This window comes from Engraulis encrasicolus, chromosome 17, assembly GCF_034702125.1.
Source record: "Engraulis encrasicolus isolate BLACKSEA-1 chromosome 17, IST_EnEncr_1.0, whole genome shotgun sequence".
In the NCBI taxonomy this organism is placed as follows: domain Eukaryota; kingdom Metazoa; phylum Chordata; class Actinopteri; order Clupeiformes; family Engraulidae; genus Engraulis; species Engraulis encrasicolus.
Window position 1 is genome coordinate 40,337,355 of NC_085873.1, and position 21,527 is coordinate 40,358,881.

The window sequence follows — 21,527 nt, forward strand, 5'->3', positions numbered from 1 at the left end:
TCAGATTGAGAGGTCAAAACGTTATCATGCCAGTGAAAGAATAAAACCAAAAAAAGAACCTAAAGAAGAAAAAATCTGAAGGAGTGCGTAGACTGGATGCCTGCCTTCTTTGTTACAGCTGTGGTGTGAGTCCCGAGTCCGAGTCCGAGCAGAGATTGTTTTCGTGTGTCAGGTCCCTCCATGTTTTCCTTTTTGGTGTTTTTGTTAATTGTTGCCCAGGGCAACGGGTTAAATTGTCCGAGCATGATTCAAGTCAATGTGCCGCCCTAGTTGCCCCTGTGTTGGGCGGGCGGCCAGGACTTGGAATGACTGCGAGGACAGAATGAGACGGGGCATGCCATGTCACAAGGTTTGTTCATGTCACTTTCCCGGAAATACTGGGCTGAATGAAGAATGGGAGTAAAACGATGTCTGCTTTTGTTACAAAAGAAGTACAAAAATCACGTTGTGAATGAAACCACCAAACCGTTTTGTAGCCACGTTTTTGTTTGTTTGTTTGTAATCGTTTTATTTTCTTTATACTGCCTATCCAGAGATATTGCCAAGGTGCAGAAAAGAGGATTTTTTTCTATGAAATATGAAAAAACCCGAATTTATTTTTCCAACTAATGCTTTCTATATATACGTATATATATACGAAGAAAAAAAGAATGGTAAAGAAATGATGGTATGTAAACATTCCTCAGTGCCTTTCAATTGTCTACTTGTCCATGTAGGTCCGTTTCATTGTAAACTCATGTGTCTTGTAATCTGCAACAGCAATGTAATGTATCGAGGCATCAATGTTTTTTTGTGTTTTTTTATTTGTTCGTTTTTCCTTTTCTTTTACTTGAACCTGAATCATGAAGGGGTTGCATTTTGTTTGCCATTGTCATTGTCCTGACTCTTCCCCCTCCCTCGAAAAAAGAACAGTGGGCGTCGGCCACACAAACCTCTTGTCTCTGCAAGAATGTTTCGTCCGTTTTCATTTCCGCTGATGTCAGGCCAAGATGATTGTGTCAATAAGCCATTTCAGAAGTGGTGGAATCATTTCATTCCTGTCAGACTGAATGTTTTCTGTCATTTTATTTATTTTTGTGCATTTGTTTATTTGTTTTTTGTTTGTTTGTTTATATAAATGTGGATATATTTGAGGTCCCCTTGAAAAAAAATGGGGGCTACTACTAAGTGAGTTTGTTCAGATGTTCTTTTCTCTTGGTTTGTGTCCAAGCCAAATAAGCTGTATCAGCGGGGCCCATGATGTGGAGGGGTCCGAGTTTGTGGCGCACTCTGGTGTGTGTGGGTGCTCAATCCAGCCTTCCTGGGCCTATATTACAAAGCTGGTTCAGGAGTAAACCAGGTTAAGTTGAGAAGTAAATCATCTAATGGAAGAGCCCAGAGTCCTCATTTTCTTAAGGACTCCAGGGCTCCAGGCTCTTCTATCAGATGATTTACCTCTTAACTTCACCTGGTTTACTCCTGAACCAGCTTTGTAGTATAGGTCCTCTGTCAATGGCACTACACACAGACACAACCTGCACCCAATAAACTCCCCTGCTCTATGTCCCCCCTCTCTCTCTCTCTTCTGGGGGGTATTCCAAGAACATAGTTACTGTAACAAACCTGACTAAGTGACCTACAGAGAGGGTAAACCTGCAAATAGCTAGCCTGCAGGCTTCATTTAGTTAGGAAAATGTAGACTCCAGGCTCTTCTATTAGCTGATTTAATACTAGCTCCAGGTTAACTCAACCGGGTTTGCAACCGAAGCAGCTTCTTGGAGTACCCCCCTGGTCCTTGTAAGCACAGTGTGTATGTGTACACTCCTGGGGTGGATGTCACGAAACCATAGTAGCTAACCATGTTAGCTACTTTGTTGTTTGCAATGCAATTTTTCATTGGCAACGACCCAAGTTGCTAACTGGCTATCTATTACGCTTTCGAGAAACGCACCCCTGGTGAAAACTCTGAGAGTCTGAGTAGTGAAGATCTTACCAAATAGGCTACCACAGGGATATTCCATAAGCACAGTTTACTTACTGATCCAGAGAAGGTTACTTGATAAGTAAGAAACCTTTTAGATGAACCTTATGGGCGTTTTTGAAGACGAAATCCACAAGACCTATCTATTAAGGGTTGTATCACCACTTCTGAGTTAATTTACTCAGGGAAGTCACTACCGTCAACTAGGTTTTGTATCCCACCAATCACTTCTCTTCTTTTCAATGCAGTTCGGTATCTCATAAGCACTTGACAGCCGGTGGAACCTTCAACTGGTGGAACATTTGAAGGTTCCGATGCCAACTTCAAGAGGTACAGATGTTTTTTTTGGAGAGTAGCCTAACTGGTCACTTTGTTATTTTGTTTTATGAATTCCTTTTTGATATTGTCAATGAAAGAAACACATGTGGTTAGTTGGGTGTAAGGGTGATAGGAGGGTAAATGGTATTTGGTCTTCACTGCTCACATTCTCTCTGAGGTTTTGCCCAACAACTTTGCTGCTAGCTATGATGGAACAGTGCGACCTGCATTTAGCAGCAAATAAAAAAGAGCTGTCCGCATTTGAGGCTTGTTTAGTTTTTTTTGTCCCAACAGTACACAATTACGTATACAGGGTTTGTGATACAATATTAAATCAACTTTTTGTAAAATGGTTTGTTTTTGATTTTTTTTTTTTCAAAAGGTGCTCTGTGTAGAATCGGGGTCAGAGTAGGTATTTCAACTATGAAACTGTGCTGCCTTTTGCCAAATTGGATCTTTTCATTAATATTTCCTAAGTAATAAACTAATGTTTACTAGTATGACCAAAGTACAGTAAGATTTGCTGATAAAAATTTATTCCTGGAAATTTGAAATGGCGGATTCGGGGAAGATCTATCTTTTCATGTGTGAAAGGTGCAATTTTCCTAGTCATAATGAAACTTAGAATTTGATGTAGGTGGTAAGTGTTCATGAAAAAGGTAACCTCTGTGAATGGGCAGCATGCATTCAGTGCACCTTTTAACAAAACATCTTCACACTCTGATTAGTTAAGGCTAAACAATGTCAAAGTTCTTTGCATAAGTGCATAGTGTACAATGACAAATTGCAATATTGATATTTCATACTAGGGATGCAAATTATTGATTTATTCATCAATTGGTAGTTCATCGACCTTGAGCCAATGCAAGAAATAATGCCCTCTCAATGCCACAGTTTATTGCATGTTGCATAACACTGTTCCTTTCAAGATGGCCAGTGAATTGTAAAACTAGTGAAAGTAAATGACAAATCAAGGTATTGCAGAAACTAACCCTTGAATCTTGGAATCATGCATACTTAAAACTTGACCATATTATCAGGCGGCACTATCCTTTTTCTATTAATGTGACTGTTAACTTTCCATTATCACATACACTACAGTCTAACAAAGCAGAACTCTGTACATTATGCGGCTTAAGTGTTTTTGATATAGAGGCCATAAAAAACTGTCCGCCCCATCCACCTTTGTCCAGCACTGTGCTAGTTATCTTAATCTCTACTCTCTTTGAGGAATATCCTTTAGTTTCCTGGACCGGGACGGGAACGTAACAACAGTGGATTTCTCCAAAACATACTGTATTTCAAGGTTTGTGGATGAACTTCAGAGTTTGATGAGCTTCTGAATATTTGTTTTCATAGTCTTGTTTGCTTTACTCATTTAGTTAATGTTTAATGTCCAGGGTTCACAAAGGGAAGGTTACTGAAAGGGGAATATGGTTTAATAAGTCTTCGGTTTACGAGTGTTTTTACAGTTTGCTTGTGAAAATGCTTTCAATGTGATTAACTGCCAAGCAGGCAAATAATGTATTCCCTAACATGTTTGACTTCCAACATATCTCTTTATATGTGTTAGGGTTAGGCCGGTACTCCCGGTAGCCTATTATAGTTGCAATAGAAAACTGGTGTCTTAAGGCAATTGCCTGTAGTAGGGAATGGATCGCACTCAATTTTTCTTCTTTCTTGTGGTTTTATTTTATTTTATCTTTGCAGGGACTGACATGACAGACGTTTTGGCTGCACAGAGCCTTCTTCAGTGTCACTGAAGAAGGCTCTGTGCAGCCGAAACGTCTGTCATGTCAGTCCCTGCAAAGATAAAATAAAATAAAACCACAAGAAAGAAGAAAAATTGAGTGCGATCCATTCCCTACTACTAGATTACTTCAGAGACGCACCAACAAGACGGAAGAGCGCGGTGTGTGGAAGATAACCTTAAGGCAATTGCCTAAAATGAATAAACTTTGTTTATTTCCCTTGCATATCCAACTATATCAGTAAGTGTTGGTGTTGATTACAGTGTCCTTATTCAGTTACTCCAAAGAATTTAGCTGAAAGTAATTGAATAACTTCTTTGGACTTTGCAAAATTGCTCACAATTAAAATCATTGGGAAACATTCCTGGATGAATGGAGAAGTAGGCCTATACATACGTACATCCCATGCTTATTCAGTTCTGCACAAACATAGTAGTCTATTTTCCTGTACTTCGTTTCCTGATAACAAACTGATACAGTAACTAGCTGTTTAAGAGCTGCTGTTTGTGACAGCTGTTCCTTCAGCTACATATGAAGAGCTCTTTTCCAAAACGTTATATACTCCATTTTTGACTTTTTGCATGTTAATATTTGAAATTGACGGTTAAGAGGTCCTATCATCTATGTGTGAATTCTTGCCATTCAAATGTTTTGAGAACATTCTTTTAAACCTCTATAAAAATGCATTTTGCAATATAATTCAATGCAATGCCCATTACAAAAATGTAAAATTCCCAACATTCTATAAAATGGATGTATCTCATTTTGGAAAAGAGCTCTTCATATTCAGTTGTCCAAAGAGTTCTGAATACGCAACTGAAATACTCCTTGAGCTTCTTGGAAGACTGAAGAAGAAATCCAGTTGCTAGGGTTACTAGCTAACTAAACTCGTTCAATACGGCAACCTTGATGAGTGGGTAGTCGTGGCCTAATGGATAAACAGATGGGTTCAGATCAGAGGGTTGCGGGTTCAAATCCCACCCTTTCACTCCGTAGGCCTACTATACTCCATGGCTGAGTTGCCCTTGAGCAAGGCACCTTACCCCAGTGCTGCTTCCGCGACTGTAACCAATAGGCGTAATATCTGTAAGTCTCTTTGGATAAAAGAGTCAGCCAAGTGTAATCTAATATAAAAGAGACTCTTTATCGACATATCCTTATTCTGCTCAGCCAAAAGGTACTGTGAATTTGGGGATTTTTCCCCTGTTCATAACCAGCAGTTACAGTAACTTTCAGATTGTGGAGAATCAAGTCCAGTTGGAATGCTACCTGAAACTAGTAGGCCTACCGGTACTTAGCAGTTAAAATGCCTTTATTTATCAAGTGTTTTGATAATGTCATGCCCATTAAAATTAAGACATTTACTACAAAGAAGATGAGTGCCTTGATATTCTACACCCTTTAAAGCTTTCAGATTGTATTATGTAATACACAGTAAAAGAGACTCTTCACAAAATCCTTATTCTGTTCAACTGAAAGGTACTGTGAATTTGAGGATTTATTCCTCTCTTCATAACCAGCAGTTACAGTAACTTTCTGCTACCTGCTACCTGGAACTAGTACTTAGTAGGCCTAGTTAAAATGCCTTTATTTACCAAGTCATGTTATGCCCATCAAAATAAAGGCATTCTTAACTACAAAGAAGATGAGTGCCTTGATATTTCTACAGCTTTTAAAACTTTCAGATTGTGTTCTGTTCATCAGGAAGGTGTCGGCTGTGAAGGATGGGAGAGAAGGGGGTGTGCTGTGGCTGGGGCTGCCGGGAGCTGGTGCTCCTGGGGCTGCTCCTGGGTATGACCACGGCAGTCGTGGCCCTCTCTGTGGTGATGCTGACTGAAGACGCAGCTGAAACAACACGTAATGCTGGGCTGCTCCTTCATTTACTTTACTTTGACTTTTACTTTGACTTTACTGAACTTTATTTTTCAGGACATTGTACATTAATGAACACACATACATGTAAATGTGCCAGATTGTATAGCACAATGGCTAATTTCTATCTGGTGTCCGAAATAGTTATTACACACCTCATTTACACTCCTGTTTATTGATTTAGCCCATGTACAAAATAGTCACATGTTGATGCACATGATTGAATGTTGGTGCACATGGAATCACAGCAAATTTGTTATGTTCAGTGTGTTTCCCCCCCTGCCCCCAAATATTCAGTCCTCCATGCTAAAACAGTCAGTAGGATTGGACAGACATTGCCACAATAGTAGGCTACTCCCACATACCATGAACCTAACAAAAAAGGGACCCATGTCTCCATGTGGCATTGCCCCAACAGTATCTTGTTTTAAAAAGAAATAAAAAATGGCTTCATTTTCATCTGCCTTTGGTGATAGTTGGTTATCTACTATCTATATTACTGTATGTACAGTATCTAATATAGTATATATTTCTCTTTCTCTACTCTCTAGCTAGCACATTGACTGACAGTTTTGTTTGATGAAGTGGTATATAAACAATTTTAATTGATTGATTGATTGATTGATGGATTGATTGTTTAATTACTACAGCTGATCCAGTTACCACTCCACCACCTACAGTGCCTCCCCATAGCTTCCGCATAGGGGTGGGTAGGGCTGACGTCACCGGCCCGGTTGGGGATGTACCCCTGGTGAGTTGGGGAACTGGGTTTGTGTTTTGGTGTGCAGACCATTTTAAATCTTCGATCGGGAGTGAAGTGTGTGTGTGTGTGTGTGTGCACGTGTGTGCACTCGTGCGTGCATGCGTGCGTCTTCTATTGAAACTCCCAACTGTGTTTCAGTGTGTTTGTGTGTGCCAGAGAGAGACAAAGAGAGGGGTGGACTGAGAGCACTTTGATCATGACTGATTTTCAGTCAGATGTATTTACTCTCTCACAGCTAAACCTTTTAAATAAGATCTCATTGTCAAGCTCTACAGCTAACATTGTAGTGTAGTGCTGAAGCATGCAGTTTGAATTATGAGTTCTGTTGACGTTGCTGATTTGTGTAAAATAGTGGATGGGGTATTCTGCTATACTTCAGTGACTCACACACACACATATACACACACACACACACACACACACACACACACACACACACACACACACACACACACACACACACACACACCAAAATAGAACTTTGCGGTAATTCATGGTAGTATGAAAAGTACTTTTACCACAATCTGCATCTCATCTTCAATATGATCTAGTGATAAAGGTTATTACGAGCCCACAGACAGACACAGGAGAGGCTTGATAAAGGAGCATAACATGTTGACTTGCAACAGTCCACTCTACCACCTTATCTCACTCAAACAAGGATACAAGGAGGCAATGAGTCTTATTTGTTGCATGCATAGAAATACTAAGGAAGGATACCTCAGTATGTATGTGTACAGTACACTATACCTTAGTTAAGTAGACCTTAATGACTTTCACCTATTTTTACCCTGCTAAGTTTACTTTTACTAAAGCTAAGTTAATAGTTGTATTGGATGCTACTGCATTACTTAAATCTGTGCAATGTGTATTATGTGTAGTCTATGTACTGTATGTAGATGTGTCTTACAAGTTGTGCTGTGTATAATGTGGATTTAGGCCTATGTGTATAATGCAGATGTCAAGTCAAGTAGTCAAGTAGGTTTTTTATTGTCAATTTCTTTGCATGCACTGGTCATACAAAGAATTTGAAATTACATTTCATGTGTGCTACTACACCGAATGTTCGATCTCTGTGTATTGTGTGTATGCTGCTGGTCACCTTAAAGTGATATTGTGCCATTTTCGGAAGTTCATTCTCAAAGAACGACTGTAAATACAGTATACAAGGACGAATGTAAATACAGTGTACAAGGTACAACACAATCATTTAACTCAAGGGGAGGTGTAAAAATGAACTTATTTCCAAAAAAATGGCACAATATTATCACTTTAATTTCTGTTGTGAACAATAAAGCATCTCTACTCTCCCCTACTGTCTCTACCCCTAGATGGGCTACGCCAGCTTGGACCAGACAGCGGGGGGTATTCATTTCCGTCTGTTCAGCAGAGCCTTCATTGTGGACGATGGGGCCAGCAGAGTGGTGTTTGTCAGTGCTGACATTGGCATGGTCTCCCAGAGGCTAAGGCTGGAGGTACGTAAGCTACAGCCAGAGAATCGTATATGAGAGTGAGATAAAGCAGGCGGGTTCTTTTCCGGTATCCACTTTATGTCGGGTGAACGCCCCTTTAGGAGACCTTCGATTAGGAGACCTTCGGAGTCTTGAGGTAGAGAATAAATGGAGTCCCCTTAGCGCTGTAGATGGCGGTAGCGCACGTCTTGTGCAAACACCACGAAAAGAGAAGAAGAAGGAGGGACAACGCCCCCTTAGGAGACCAAATTTTTGCATTGAGTGGGCGTGTTTCGATTCCTCTTATTATATATCCAACCTCTTTGCTACAGCTATGGCCGTAACTACCATTGAGGACACAGAGGTCATGTCCTCTGTATTTTTTTTCAGTAATGTAAAATGTATCTATAATGAAAATCGATATATGATCAGCAATATATTCAGTAGGCTATACACCACCCCATTTATCCTCAAGGCAGTGATTAATGAAAACAAACATTTGAAATGTACAGTATGCAGTACAGCACGCAGTATTTGACCTTGGTATTTGAAAATGTCTGGTTACGGCCCTGCGTACAGCAGGTCTGTTTTGGAGCGATACCCAAACTAGGGGGCCAGGACCCGTTTATTTGTGGAGATACCACCTGGGGGTCATGGACAGTTGGAGACTTTGCATAAAAAGGGGGAAATCCGCAGGTTATCAGTTAACATACTTCCTTGAATTGTGTAGTGACAGTATGCACATTCAGGTTTCCTATGTAATACAATATGCACACACTATTGTCCATTTGGATGAAAGACTTCGTTAGAACTTTGTATGCATGTTACTCATGTTTGTCCTGAAAAATGTGTTCAGAACAGCCTGACTCCTGCCAGAATCTGAAGGTCCCCCAGACCCTCGTCTGAGCTCATGAAGCTGAGCAGAAACACACAAGAGCTGAGGAACTTTGGATTTAATTTGCCCATCTCCTGAACCAAAATACAGTAGAATCAATCAGGATCATGGAATTTTCAGAGATGTGACATAGTCAAAGTTTAAACATGGTGGAAAAGGAAAAAATATAGTAAGTGAAGCGTGACAGTTGTTTCAGACAACAATGGCCACTCGCATGAACTGGAATCTGTGAGAGTAGTTAACGCAGCACCTCCTTAATAATGTCAGATAAGTGTTTCCCCACTCACAAGCAAGGATTTTTAAAATATAAAACCACACCTTCACAGACCTATGCGTATCTTGTAGCTCCAGATGAATATGAGTGGAGTGAGGCGAAACCCGTTCACCCGACAAGATTCAGGTTATGTTGAAATGTGTGTTGAAGTGAAATTGGTTCTTATAAACCATATATACTGTATTCTCTAGGTATGTCTAGTAGAAAGTCCAGGATATATATCGTATATCTATATCTAGGGGTGAATTCAGGTAAATTGGGCCACTTTTTTGCATACAAGCGGATTCCAAAAAAGTTGGGACACTTGGTATTTTGTGAATAAAATAAAAATGCTGGCATTTTCAAAACATTCAATCCATACATAAGATGCACAATGGCGCAAGGTCAACATAGGAACAGTTAAAATGAGGCAAAAGCATTGTTTTGAGGGAAATATGTGGTCATTTAAAATTCGACCCATGCAACAAATCACAAAAAAGTTGGGACGGGGCCAAAAAATGTTGTAATAGTTGGATAATTCTAAAAATAACACAAGGATGAATATTTTGAAAGGAACTATATTGACTGCCAACATGAATGCACAAATAAAATACCATCACAGAGAGGCTGTGGCACCCAGTAGCGAAGATAGTGAGGGACTTATTACTTATCTATTACACAGAAAGATTGAATTATCAAAATTGCAAGCATATAAGGCCTATTTCTGTAATGTAGAGTTCTGTGAAATCATTGCACGAGTTATGAGATCAAGACATACCCATCGTCAATAAGCAAACTATGACACTCCAACAATGACAGCTGTTGAAAAAATGACCATAAACAGAACACTTGATTAAGGCACATGATGCAGACATTAAACAGTGTTGCAAGTGGCAAAGCTCATTCTAGATGGACCTAGGAGACATGTGAAACTGTCCTTTGATTACAGAATGGAAAATATTTCATTCTTTTTTAAAATGATGGAGCCATGCACCCTCCAGGTTATGAATAAAATGAATACTTCAGCTTGATTTAGTGGTCAGCCTGAAAGACGGCATATATGAGGGTAAAGGGGTGCAGAGATGCCTTGGTTATGGTCTTCTTACTCATGTAGAGCATTAAAATGAGGGCTGAATGATATATTCAGACTTTAAACAGCATACATAGCTACCAAGGCATTATATTTTGGAGCACAGCCTTTAGATATTGCCCCACAATGATGGTAAATTTCAATCTCTACTATGTTACAACAGTGTGGTTCCATCATAAGAGTTAACAGGTGACAAAATTGTTTTCTTGCAGTCAGGATATGCCACATATTAAGCATAACAAGAAGGTAAACAAGTCGAAGAACACACCTATCAGTTGAGCTGCTGAAATCATGTCTCGCACATCAAAATGTCTACTTTTTTAAATAAAATCATGCCATCAGTCAAAGTATTTAAATGTTAAGTCTCCTCCCTTGTGTTGTGTTTAGTCTTATCCAACATAAAAAGCATTTTATTGGCCTTGTCCCAACTTTTTTGGAATTTGTTGCAAGGGTGACATTTTAAATGATCACATAATTACCCCAAAACAATCATTCTGCTTGGCTTTAACAACTGATATGTTGTCAGTACACAATGCTCTACCTTATTAACATATTGAATGTTTCGAAAATTCCAGCATTTTGATTTTATTCACAAAATACCAAGTGTCCCAACTTTTTTGGAATCCGCTTTGTATAAGGGAATGGCTCAAAGTGGCCCAATTTACCTGAATTCACCACATAGGCTATACTGTATATCGTAACCTGGTTATTGCCAGAAAAGAATATGTGGAATCCTGAAATTTAAATCTCAGTTTTTGAATCAGATTACCGGTATGCGAATGAATGGACACACACTGTACTAGTGAAGAACTTGTGTCACTCACAAAATGTAATGCGTATGCCCCATTCGTAGGTTCTGAACGCTCTCAAGGAGAAATATGGGGACCAGTACAACCAAGCCAACGTGGTTCTGAGCGGTACGCACACACACTCTGGGCTGGCGGGCTACTTCCAGTACACACTCTTCATGATCACCAGCAAGGGCTACATCAAGTCATCCATAGAGCCCATCGTCAACGGGATCGTAAAGGTCTGTGATTCTAGTGTTATCGTCAGTCAAGATCTAGCTCAGTCATTCTCAAAGTGTGGTGGGCCCTGAAGGTATTTCAAGTGGGCCTTGAGATATATATATTTTTTAAATCGAAATAATATTTGTGTGTGTGTTGCTGTGGAATGTATATTTAATTAAGTTTCATTGTTTTTTGGATCAGAGTTGGGCCCCGAACATTTGTGGAAATTTCAAAGTGGGCCCCAAGTTGGAAAAGGTTGGGAAGCCCTGGATATGAAGTAAAAAATATACATTTTGGAGAATCAACTTACATTCAGGTTATGTCTTGATGACGGTCATATGGGAGTGCTGCAAGTCTGAGAAGAGTAGCTAATGTAGCAAGTGAACTTTTTATTAACTTTTTGAATGTGAACTCTTTCCTGACTGAGCTATAAACCTTTTCCTCAAATGATCAACAGAATCACACTTTCAGGCGGTGAAAATAAGCCTACTGCATTGAAACCAACACGAAACTCTAAAATGAAACCAGCTCCAACGTGCATTGCATAACTCTTCCTAACCACATACCAATGTATGACCACAAACAGTCATTTCTGTGTTTCTGTAACTGTATTCGTCCTCCGTAAACAGAGCTTTGAAAGGGCCTATTCCAGCATAAGGCCTGGCCGAATTGTTTAACAGACAAGAGTCCCAATTTGGTACCACAGAAAACTAGGGATCGAGTGCTACTACAACACACCATCATGACTATGGTTTTAACTGTATTTTACTTGCGTAAACAGAGCCTTGAAACAGACCATTAGGTCTATGTTTTTAACTTTGTTTGTCCTCCGTAAACAGCATACGTTTGTGTTTTTAACTGTGTTTGGGCCCCATTGTGTCTGTGTGTTTGAACTGTATTTTTGTTCCATTGTGTCTGTGTTTTTGAACTGTATGTTTGGTCCATTGTGTCTGTTTTTAACTGTATTTTTGGTCATTTATGTCTGTTTTTAGCTGTATTTGGGGTCCATTTTGTCTGTGTTTTTAACTGTTTTTAACTTTGTCCTTCGTAAACAGAGCATTGAGAGGGCCCATTTAATTGATGTTTTCAACTGTATTTGTCCTCTGTAACCAGAGCATTGAGATGGCCCATACGAGCATGAGGCCTGGCCGCATCTTCATGAGCAAGGGAGAGGTGGAGGAGAGCAACCTGAACCGCAGCCCCCAGTCCTACATGAACAACCCAGAGGAGGAGAGGCAGAAGTAGGCCTTCCACACACACATGCACACACACGCACACACATGCACGCACACATATGCACGCACACACGCACGCATATGCACACACACACGCACGCATGCATATGCACACACACACGCACGCATGCATACACACACACACGCATACACACACACATACACACACACACACACACACACACACACACATGCACGCACACACGCACAGATATGCACGCACACACGCACGCATATGCACACACACACACACGCACGCATGCATACACACACACACATGCATACACACACACACGCATACACACACACATGCATACACACTCTCTCACACACACACACACACACACACACACACACACACACACACACACACACACACACACACACACACACACACACACACACAGACACACACACACACACACACACACACACACACATGCGCGCGCGCACACACACACACAAACACAGACACAGATTATTTTATCTCTATCCCTATCGCTGTCCCTATATGTATCTCTTAATCTTTATGTCTATCTGTGGTCCAATCAGACTATATGACTGTAGGCCCATAGTAGAGTAAATGGTGAATTGAGCCTGCTGTAAAAAATGTCCCGGGTTCAGTTGACTAAGTGGAGTGTGGCAAGTGACTGACCACCGGTCTCCTCCATCCTTCTTTCTCCTGAGCAGCATGGTACCAATGATACAGTAAGTAAGGGGATAGGGTACGTTCTACTCTGTTGTGATGCAACTTGTTTTAATATCTTTACACGCCATGACATATTTTCATCTGTCTGCGTGGCAGCATCAGGTGGGAGGGGCGGGACATGACCTCAAGTAGGTGTTTTTGGATTGGCCGGCGATGCCGGCCTATCAACAATCTAGCTCAACGTTGCTAAGGTTTTGAGGCGGAAGTAAATCAGCCGCGGTTGCATCAAAACCGTTGAATGGAGTTCTATGGAACCACCTTCTCCCCTTATGTAGACCTCCTTGCATTGTACCCTTCCCACACACTGCACTAGCCTCAGTGCACAGTTGTCTTGATTAAGATTAAGCAGATACTAAGAAGTTATCTTCAGCCTTATGTCTAAGTGTGTGTGTGTGTGTGTGTGTGTGTGTGTGTGTGTGTGTGTGTGTGTGTGTGTGTGTGTGTGTGTGTGTGTGTGTGTGTGTGTGTGTGTGTGTGTGTGTGTGTGTGTGTGTGTGTGTGTGTGTGTGTGTGTGTGTGTGTGTGAATGTCTCTCCAAAATTGTTCTTGCAGTGGTAACAGAGTGAGAGCATGGGTGCCTACTCTTTTTTTATCTCAGTTTACCTCTTTTTTTACCTCTCTCTTTCAAGAACTAAACATTTCAACAAAGCAGTCAATCCCTTTCTTGTAAACAATGGCTCCTCCCATTCATTGTCTTGTGAAAGCATATTTTTAGGGACCATTAAAAACTGGTGCAATCAGGCAAACCGGGACAGGTGACAACATTAACAGTGAGACACTTCAGAATTTTGTTCTAAAACCGCTGCATTAATGTGTGATGTGGCTCAATTTTGTGATAATTTTCCCAGGGACACAGCGCAACGATTACACTATAGTGTTAAGCTCCCCTGGCCACCACATTCTGTCTAGCCACAACTCTGAAAGAATATAATAAACCTAGGCTATCCTTACTACTTTATTATCTGTCTTGCCTACAGCGATAGAACACCAAAAGAGATATGCGTAAAGACAAATCTGGATTTTTTTTTTTGATGCGCTTGACCAATAATGGTCTTTCAAAACCTTTCCGTAAGTTTCCTTGTGAGGCAGAGGCAGATTTCCTTTCTTTTTCCACTTGTCACCTCAGGGGCTCCACACTGAGCGGCAAACCCATTAGCGCTAAAAGGATGCTACTCTGAGCTACGCTAATGCTACGCATACGTTCAGGGCTGGACATCTGGCATAGCGGGCATTACCCTTGTGGGCCCCTATTTTCAGAAATGTAAAAATAGGGGGGCGCTGTGGCGCAGTGCGCTAAGCCCCCCACATTTGGGCTTGCATGCCCACAGGGACCTCGGTTCGAGTCCGGACGGGGTCATTTCCCGATCCCACCCCGTCTCTCTGTCACATTCGCTTCCTGTCACCATCTCAGACTGTCCTATCAAAATAAAGGCATAAAAGCCCATAAATATATATATATATATTAAAAAAAGAAATCATCTTTTTTTTTACATTTCTGAAAGTAGGGGCCCACAAGGGTGCGGGATCCCACCGTTCAGTCAGTTATGTGCTGCTAATTATGAGGGGCCCCTTTAAGCCCAAAGTGCTCGGGCCCTATTTCTCCCGCAGTCCAGCTCCTGCATACAGCTCTGGAGCCATTAGCGGAGCGGAGCAGTGGAAGAGCTTTATGGCTGAATGGTGTCTCATAATGGCCATGCATTTGTCTTTTACAGTTGTGTTTAATTGGTCTTGCACTCGTGAGCGAAAAAGCACCTCGTAACACACACACACACACACACACACACACACACACACACACACACACACACACACACACACACACACACACACACACACACACACACACACACACACACACACACACACACACACACACACACACACCATTGAGACTCGAAGACACACTGCTCTAGGGTAAACAAGAATATGAATGATGGCTGAATATGAATGAAGTGATTGAGATTTTTTCCCCTCCTTTGTTCCTCCTTTGCTCCTCTCTGATGATATGAAACCACACTACTAAGAGCCCATTTCAGCTGATGCCTTTTCTTGGGATAACACTTGAACTAGTCTTGGGTCATTTCACGTGAAATCAGACACTTTGGGACCCGACCGACCCGGATTTCAATCATACTTGGTGTGCCTTTTCAGTAGCAAGGTAGCACCCCAGAACTGCATTGGTTTGAATCTGACATTAATATTAAGGGAGAAACAGACTAGGAAAGGTTCACATGTGAGGGTAGGACACTATACATTCAGCCTTGAATATATCAGTCAGTGTTAGTCACAAAAAGATGCCTGTGGTGTTGTTTGAAAGCTCTTTTCTGGCTCTACATATTACACAATCACCTTGGAATACAACTACTCTCAGAATATGAATTATGATAAATTGAAAAATAAAAAATTGAATATCTAAAAAACTCATATTTTAAAATGGGCCAGTTCCTTGTCCAAAGCGTAGCCGGCAATGTCATGAGCAGCACCTAAAATGCTGGTGTTCGGTTTGTTATTCATTTCAGAGAGAATTTGACTCACAAATATGGCATCATACAGACCACTTACTAATAATATGGTAATACCATAGTAGCATCACATGACAAAACAAAAACAAAACAAAAATGGTCAGTGGCCATGGTCCCAGGTTTCAGAAACTAAGGCAGTTGTCAATTTATACACACCAAATGATGATATGTGAATGTTTGAACATTCCTTCTCTGTGTACCTGTGCCATCTTCCCTTTACCATACTTTAAAGAGATAATCAATGGCTACACTCTCATTTTGTACTCTACCAGTGCATTTGAAGCAGCAGCTGTGTCTTTTTGTAGATAATGTATAAGTACGTCCGTTGCAGTTACAGGTTCCACTACCAGAAGCACATCCTGATGATCCATGACAATCTGTCTGAAGGGAAAAGTGAAGGATTGAGATGGCCCATGAGGATTGCAGGAAGTTCAGTTTCACCTCTCCAGTGCTCGCATACATTCCTCAAGCACATGCTAGCCCCAGTTGCCATCAAATACAGCTACAACATACCCTTTGATGCTTGAAAATGTAACACATTCCTTTACTGAGCTCACTCTTTCAACTCTGCCTTCTCTGAATGCTGAAAATGGCCTAACTTCCACTGTGTCCATTGACAATGGGCAGAAGCTGTGTAGTTTTTGAGTACCTGGAATAGTTCTTGCAGATTCAAACCTTTTTAACAGGTTCTCAGCTTCATGATGGTACATCTCTGTTGTGGCAAACTGACAATGGATGTTCTTGACATTATCCTTGACAAATTCAAACAGTTGGTACGGTGTTACAATTTAATTGTCAATAGGACGTTGCAGACTTGCTCATGCAGCAAGCCATTTAACTGTCCCTCCAACGCCATCACATGGACCTTTGCATTGTGATGTGGCAAAAAGTGCCACTCTGCAGGTATGTGAAAATCTGCCTCGTGGTGGCACAAATTTGTTGTGTTTTTAAGGTTCTTATATTGTGCAGCACAGCCATCAGAAAAAATATAGGATCTTCTTTGGACGTTCTGTCATTGATGAAGTGTCACTGAGGAACTAAATTAGGAGCTTCTGAAACAGATGTACAGCAATTGTATCATGAATGTTGCAGTCTGAAATAACAACAAAACAGATTTTTTTCCCAGTTTCAACTGATCTTGGTAGTAGCATACAAATGGATGGATTGTGGCCTGCACTGGTTGTTCCAGTGAAATGATTGAATTGCATCTTGAATTACAAAACTATAGTTTTAAAAACGTTCCTGGTTCAAGGGAGTCAGTCAAGGATAATGTCAAGAACATCCATTGCCAGTTTGCCACAACAGAGATGTACCATCATGAAGCTGAGAACCTGTTGAAAAGGTTTGAATCTGCAAGAACTATTCCAGGTACTCAAAAACTACACAGCTTCTGCCCATTGTCAATGGACACAGTGGAAGTTAGGCCATTTTCAGCATTCAGAGAAGGCAGAGTTGAAAGAGTGAGCTCAGTAAAGGAATGTGTTACATTTTCAAGCATCAAAGGGTATGTTGTAGCTGTATATGATGGCAACTGGTTGCTAGCATGTGCTGAGGAATGTATGCCGAGCACCGGAGAGGTGAAACTGAACTTCCTGCATCCTCATGGGCCATCTCCATCCTTCACTTTTCCCTTCAGACCAGATTGTCATGGATCATCAGGATGTGCTTCTGGTAGTGGAACCTGTAACTGCAACGGGACGTACTTATACATTATCTACAAAAGACACAGCTGCTGCTTCAAATGCACTGGTAGAGTACAAAATGAGAGTGTAGCCATTGATTATCTCTTTAAAGTATGGTAAAGGGAAGATGGCACAGGTACACAGAGAAGGAATGTTCAAACATTCACATATCATCATTTGGTGTGTATAAATTGACATCTGCCTTAGTTTCTGAAACCTGGGACCATGGCCACTGACCATTTTTGTTTTGTTTTTGTTTTGTCATGTGATGCTACTATGGTATTACCATATTATTAGTAAGTGGTCTGTATGATGCCATATTTGTGAGTCAAATTCTCTCTGAAATGAATAACAAACCGAACACCAGCATTTTAGTCTGCTCATGACATTGCCGGCTACGTTTGGACAAGGAACTGGCCATTTTAAAATATGAGTTTTTTAGATATTCAATTTTTTATTTTTCAATTTATCATAATTCATATTCTGAGAGTAGTTGTATTCCAAGGTGATTGTGTAATATGTAGAGCCAGAAAAGAGCTTTCAAACAACACCACAGGCATCTTTTTGTGACTAACACTGACTGATATATTCAAGGCTGAATGTATAGTGTCCTACCCTCACATGTGAACCTTTCCTAGTCTGTTTCTCCCTTAATATTAATGTCAGATTCAAACCAATGCAGTTCTGGGGTGCTACCTTGCTACTAAACAGGCACAGCAAGTATGATTGAAATCTGTGACGGTCAGGTCCCAAAGTGTCTGATTTCACGTGAAATGACCCTCTTGAACTTTGAAGGTGCACTGTGTAATATCTTCAGTAGTTCATTTCCAGAATTCATGCTGCCCATTCACAAATGTTACATTTTCATGAATACTGTAAGTATTCATTAAGACTGGGAAAATTGCAATTTTCATACATGAAAAGGGGGATCTTCTCCGTGGTCTTTGAATGTCCAGAAATAGACATTTGTAGCTGAAAAAAGTACTGTATTTTGGTTATACTAGTAAATATTAGTTTATTGCTCAGTAAATATTCATGAAAAGATCAAATTGTGAAACAGGCAGCTCAGTTTCAATGAGCAGTATAGTTGCAATACCTACTCTGGCCACAGCCTTACACTTTGAATGAATATAAAATGTCTGCTTGGCTGCCTCAGGTCAGGACCGTCTCTTCTGTATAACTTGACTGCTATAATGTTTGTTTGTTTGCTTGTGGCAGGTACAAGTCCAATACCGACAAGGAGATGGTGGTATTGAAGTTTACAGATATTAATGGAGATGGCATGGGGATGCTCAGGTAGGTGATATGTAAGGCCAGGAAGACCCGCACACCGCTCCCTTTTAACCCATTTTAGCCTGGAAACACGCTGCATTCAGACTCTTAAGGTTTGAGGTTTTCTTATTAAAAATGTTGGTATGTTAGACCTAAATGAGCACATTCTAATGCAAAATGAGGGTCCTAGCTTTTAAAATGTAACTTATTCCATGTTTTAATGTGCTTCAGAGGTTGAGATATTTAGGATTTAATAGACAGAGGACACCCTTTCCCAAAAAGAGCTTAGGCTAAAATGGGTTAATCCTTTTTATTTTTAGTTCATGTTATTTTAGTCTTTAATATCAGCCCTCCATGGGGAGTAACTGACTGCAAAGACGAGTGAATGAGAATCCTCATGGCCTTGACGTGCAACTTATTAGAAGTTAGGGCAGCACGATTATGGAAAAAAATCATAGTCACGATTATTTGAGTCCAAATCATAATGACGATTATTAATCACGATTATTGATTTTTGCTGAATTTTTCAAAAATTATAACAAAATAAAATATAACCAAGAATGAATTATATATGGAATGAGCAAAATGAAATGAATTGTAATAATTATGTAAAAGGCAATAGCATGGAACTTATGTGAACAGATTTCTGGCCAGAAACGCCAGCCTGTCAGTATGTTCTGGCTTCAAGGAAGGTAGGTCACAATTGCCACGATTAAATCCTGATTGAAATCACAATTTCGATATCACGATTAAATCACGATTTTCGATTATTTTCGATTACTTGTGCAGCCCTATTCGAAGTTGTGATGGGACCCGTTCTCTGTTGCAGCTGGTTCGCTGTCCACCCTGTCAGTATGAACTACACCAATCGCATGGTCAGCGGGGACAATCTGGGCTACGCATCCTACCTGTTCGAACAGGAAAGGAACCTCAATGCACTTCCTGGTGAGGTAAGTTGGCTCCGCCTACTGTACGAGATGCCGTATGTATTCCATTACATTGGAATTCTAACAGAGGCTACCAGGGCCGGATTAAGGTGGCCCGGGGCCCCTAGGCTAGAGGTTGCTCTAGGCCCCCATGAAAGGCAAATTTTGGGACAATACTACATAGACAGTGTTACAATTCCAAGCTAGGAGTTTAGGATGGCATGTCTGCCAACTGTGCAGAGGAATTTTTCAATACTGTGTGTGCGTGTGTGTGTGTGTGTGAGTGTGTGTGAGTGAGTGACTGACTGACTGAGTGAGTGAGTGAGAGCATGCGAGATCATAAAGAATGTGGATTTTACAAAGCCCAGCTATTATAAATGACCATAACATAGTACGATAAACCAGCATACAGTATGTGGACCACGGGGCACATTGTCCATGCCTGTGGTACCTCGAATCACCCAACATGATGCAGTAGATGCAGTAGAGCAGAGTAGAGCGCTAATAGGAAAGGCAGCAGCACATTTGCAAGTACTGTACAGCCAGAGAGAGTAGAGAGAGAGAGGTTCCATTGGACCATTGTTTCCGGGTTCTATTATTGCAAGGGGGAGGGGGGGAATCCCCCTTTAGGCAGACCTAGGCAGACCTAAGGACTGTTCTATTCAATGCTAGGAGTATTATGACACGCCCCTTTAGGCAGACTTGAACCTGGTCATGTTAGGTGCCCATAGCAACCTATTACATTGGCATATCTCTATATACTTAAAGAATCTCTGCTACAGCCCTCAGGAGCCCTCAGGGTGTAATGGAGCACTCTGAAGCAGCTGATGACTCCAATCAATCAAACACAAAACACAATCTAAATATTTACCCTGCGGCTGACCTGCCCCCTTCAACACTGTTGCCAGATTGGGCGGTTGAATTCATTACTTGGCGAGTAGGACCACCAAGACTAGTAGCAATACATTTGACTCTACAGTAAGAGTTGGGAAACACTGCATGATGCACGACTGTCGACTGTCTGGTGTTACAGGCTCATGATAGGCTATATGACATGGCTGCGATGCTGTTGTGTAAAGATTTTACTATATTATTAGACTTTTACTAAAATCTGCAATGTTAGCACAGCCATGATACAGCAGAACAGGGCTGGACTGGTCATTTGGCATAGCGGGCATTTCCGGGTGGGCCCCGCACCCTCGTGGGCCCCTATTTTCAGAAGAGTTTAAAATAAATAAATAATGATTTTTATAAACATTTCTGAAAATAGGGTCCCACAAGAGTGCGGGGCCCACTGGTGAGTCAGTTTTGTGCCGCAAATTTTGTAGGAGGCCCTTTAAGCCAGAAGTGCCAGACCTTTAAAGGGGCATTCCACCGGTGGAGACATGAATATGTTACTGAAAGTGGGTCATATGTATAGTAGAATAGTAACATACATTTCTAATTTGGTGCCTTCTTGGCCAAGAAAAGGCAGAAAATGACTTTTTAGTGCTTGTGGATTTGTGACAACAATCCCCATAATGCACTGCAATGCTCAAGTTCCACAGGCCACACCCAGTTATTAGGGACTCTATCCATCATCCCTCCCTCATCTTGCAGGCAGTGTTGCCAGTGTGGGCTGTTTCCCGCCCAATTGGGCTGCTCAGGATGGTCGTGTGCGGGTAAAAATGGCATTTAGCAGAAAAACCCGCCCAATTTTAGCCATAGAAATCAATAGAATTGGGCGGGATTTTGAGCTTCTAGGCTGGTTTTGAGCATTTTTTGGGCTGGAAATCATCAGCCTCATCTGGCAACCCTGCTTGCAGGTGCATCACAGTG

General features: G+C 41.0%; 1 protein-coding gene across 1 annotated transcript in view; it reads left to right on the forward strand.

Annotated features, from left to right (window-relative positions):
- The first annotated feature begins 4,733 nt into the window (after positions 1–4,733).
- Positions 4,734–21,527, forward strand: part of asah2 (N-acylsphingosine amidohydrolase 2) — a 47,515-nt gene continuing 30,721 nt past the window's right edge. Inside the window, exons 1-7 of the mRNA XM_063220771.1 lie at positions 4,734–5,886; positions 6,552–6,652; positions 7,996–8,139; positions 11,207–11,383; positions 12,477–12,604; positions 18,730–18,807; positions 19,613–19,733. Of these exons, the coding sequence (XP_063076841.1) occupies positions 5,754–5,886; positions 6,552–6,652; positions 7,996–8,139; positions 11,207–11,383; positions 12,477–12,604; positions 18,730–18,807; positions 19,613–19,733 (882 nt within the window). The 5' untranslated portion in view covers positions 4,734–5,753. The remainder of the gene's footprint in view (positions 5,887–6,551; positions 6,653–7,995; positions 8,140–11,206; positions 11,384–12,476; positions 12,605–18,729; positions 18,808–19,612; positions 19,734–21,527) is intronic.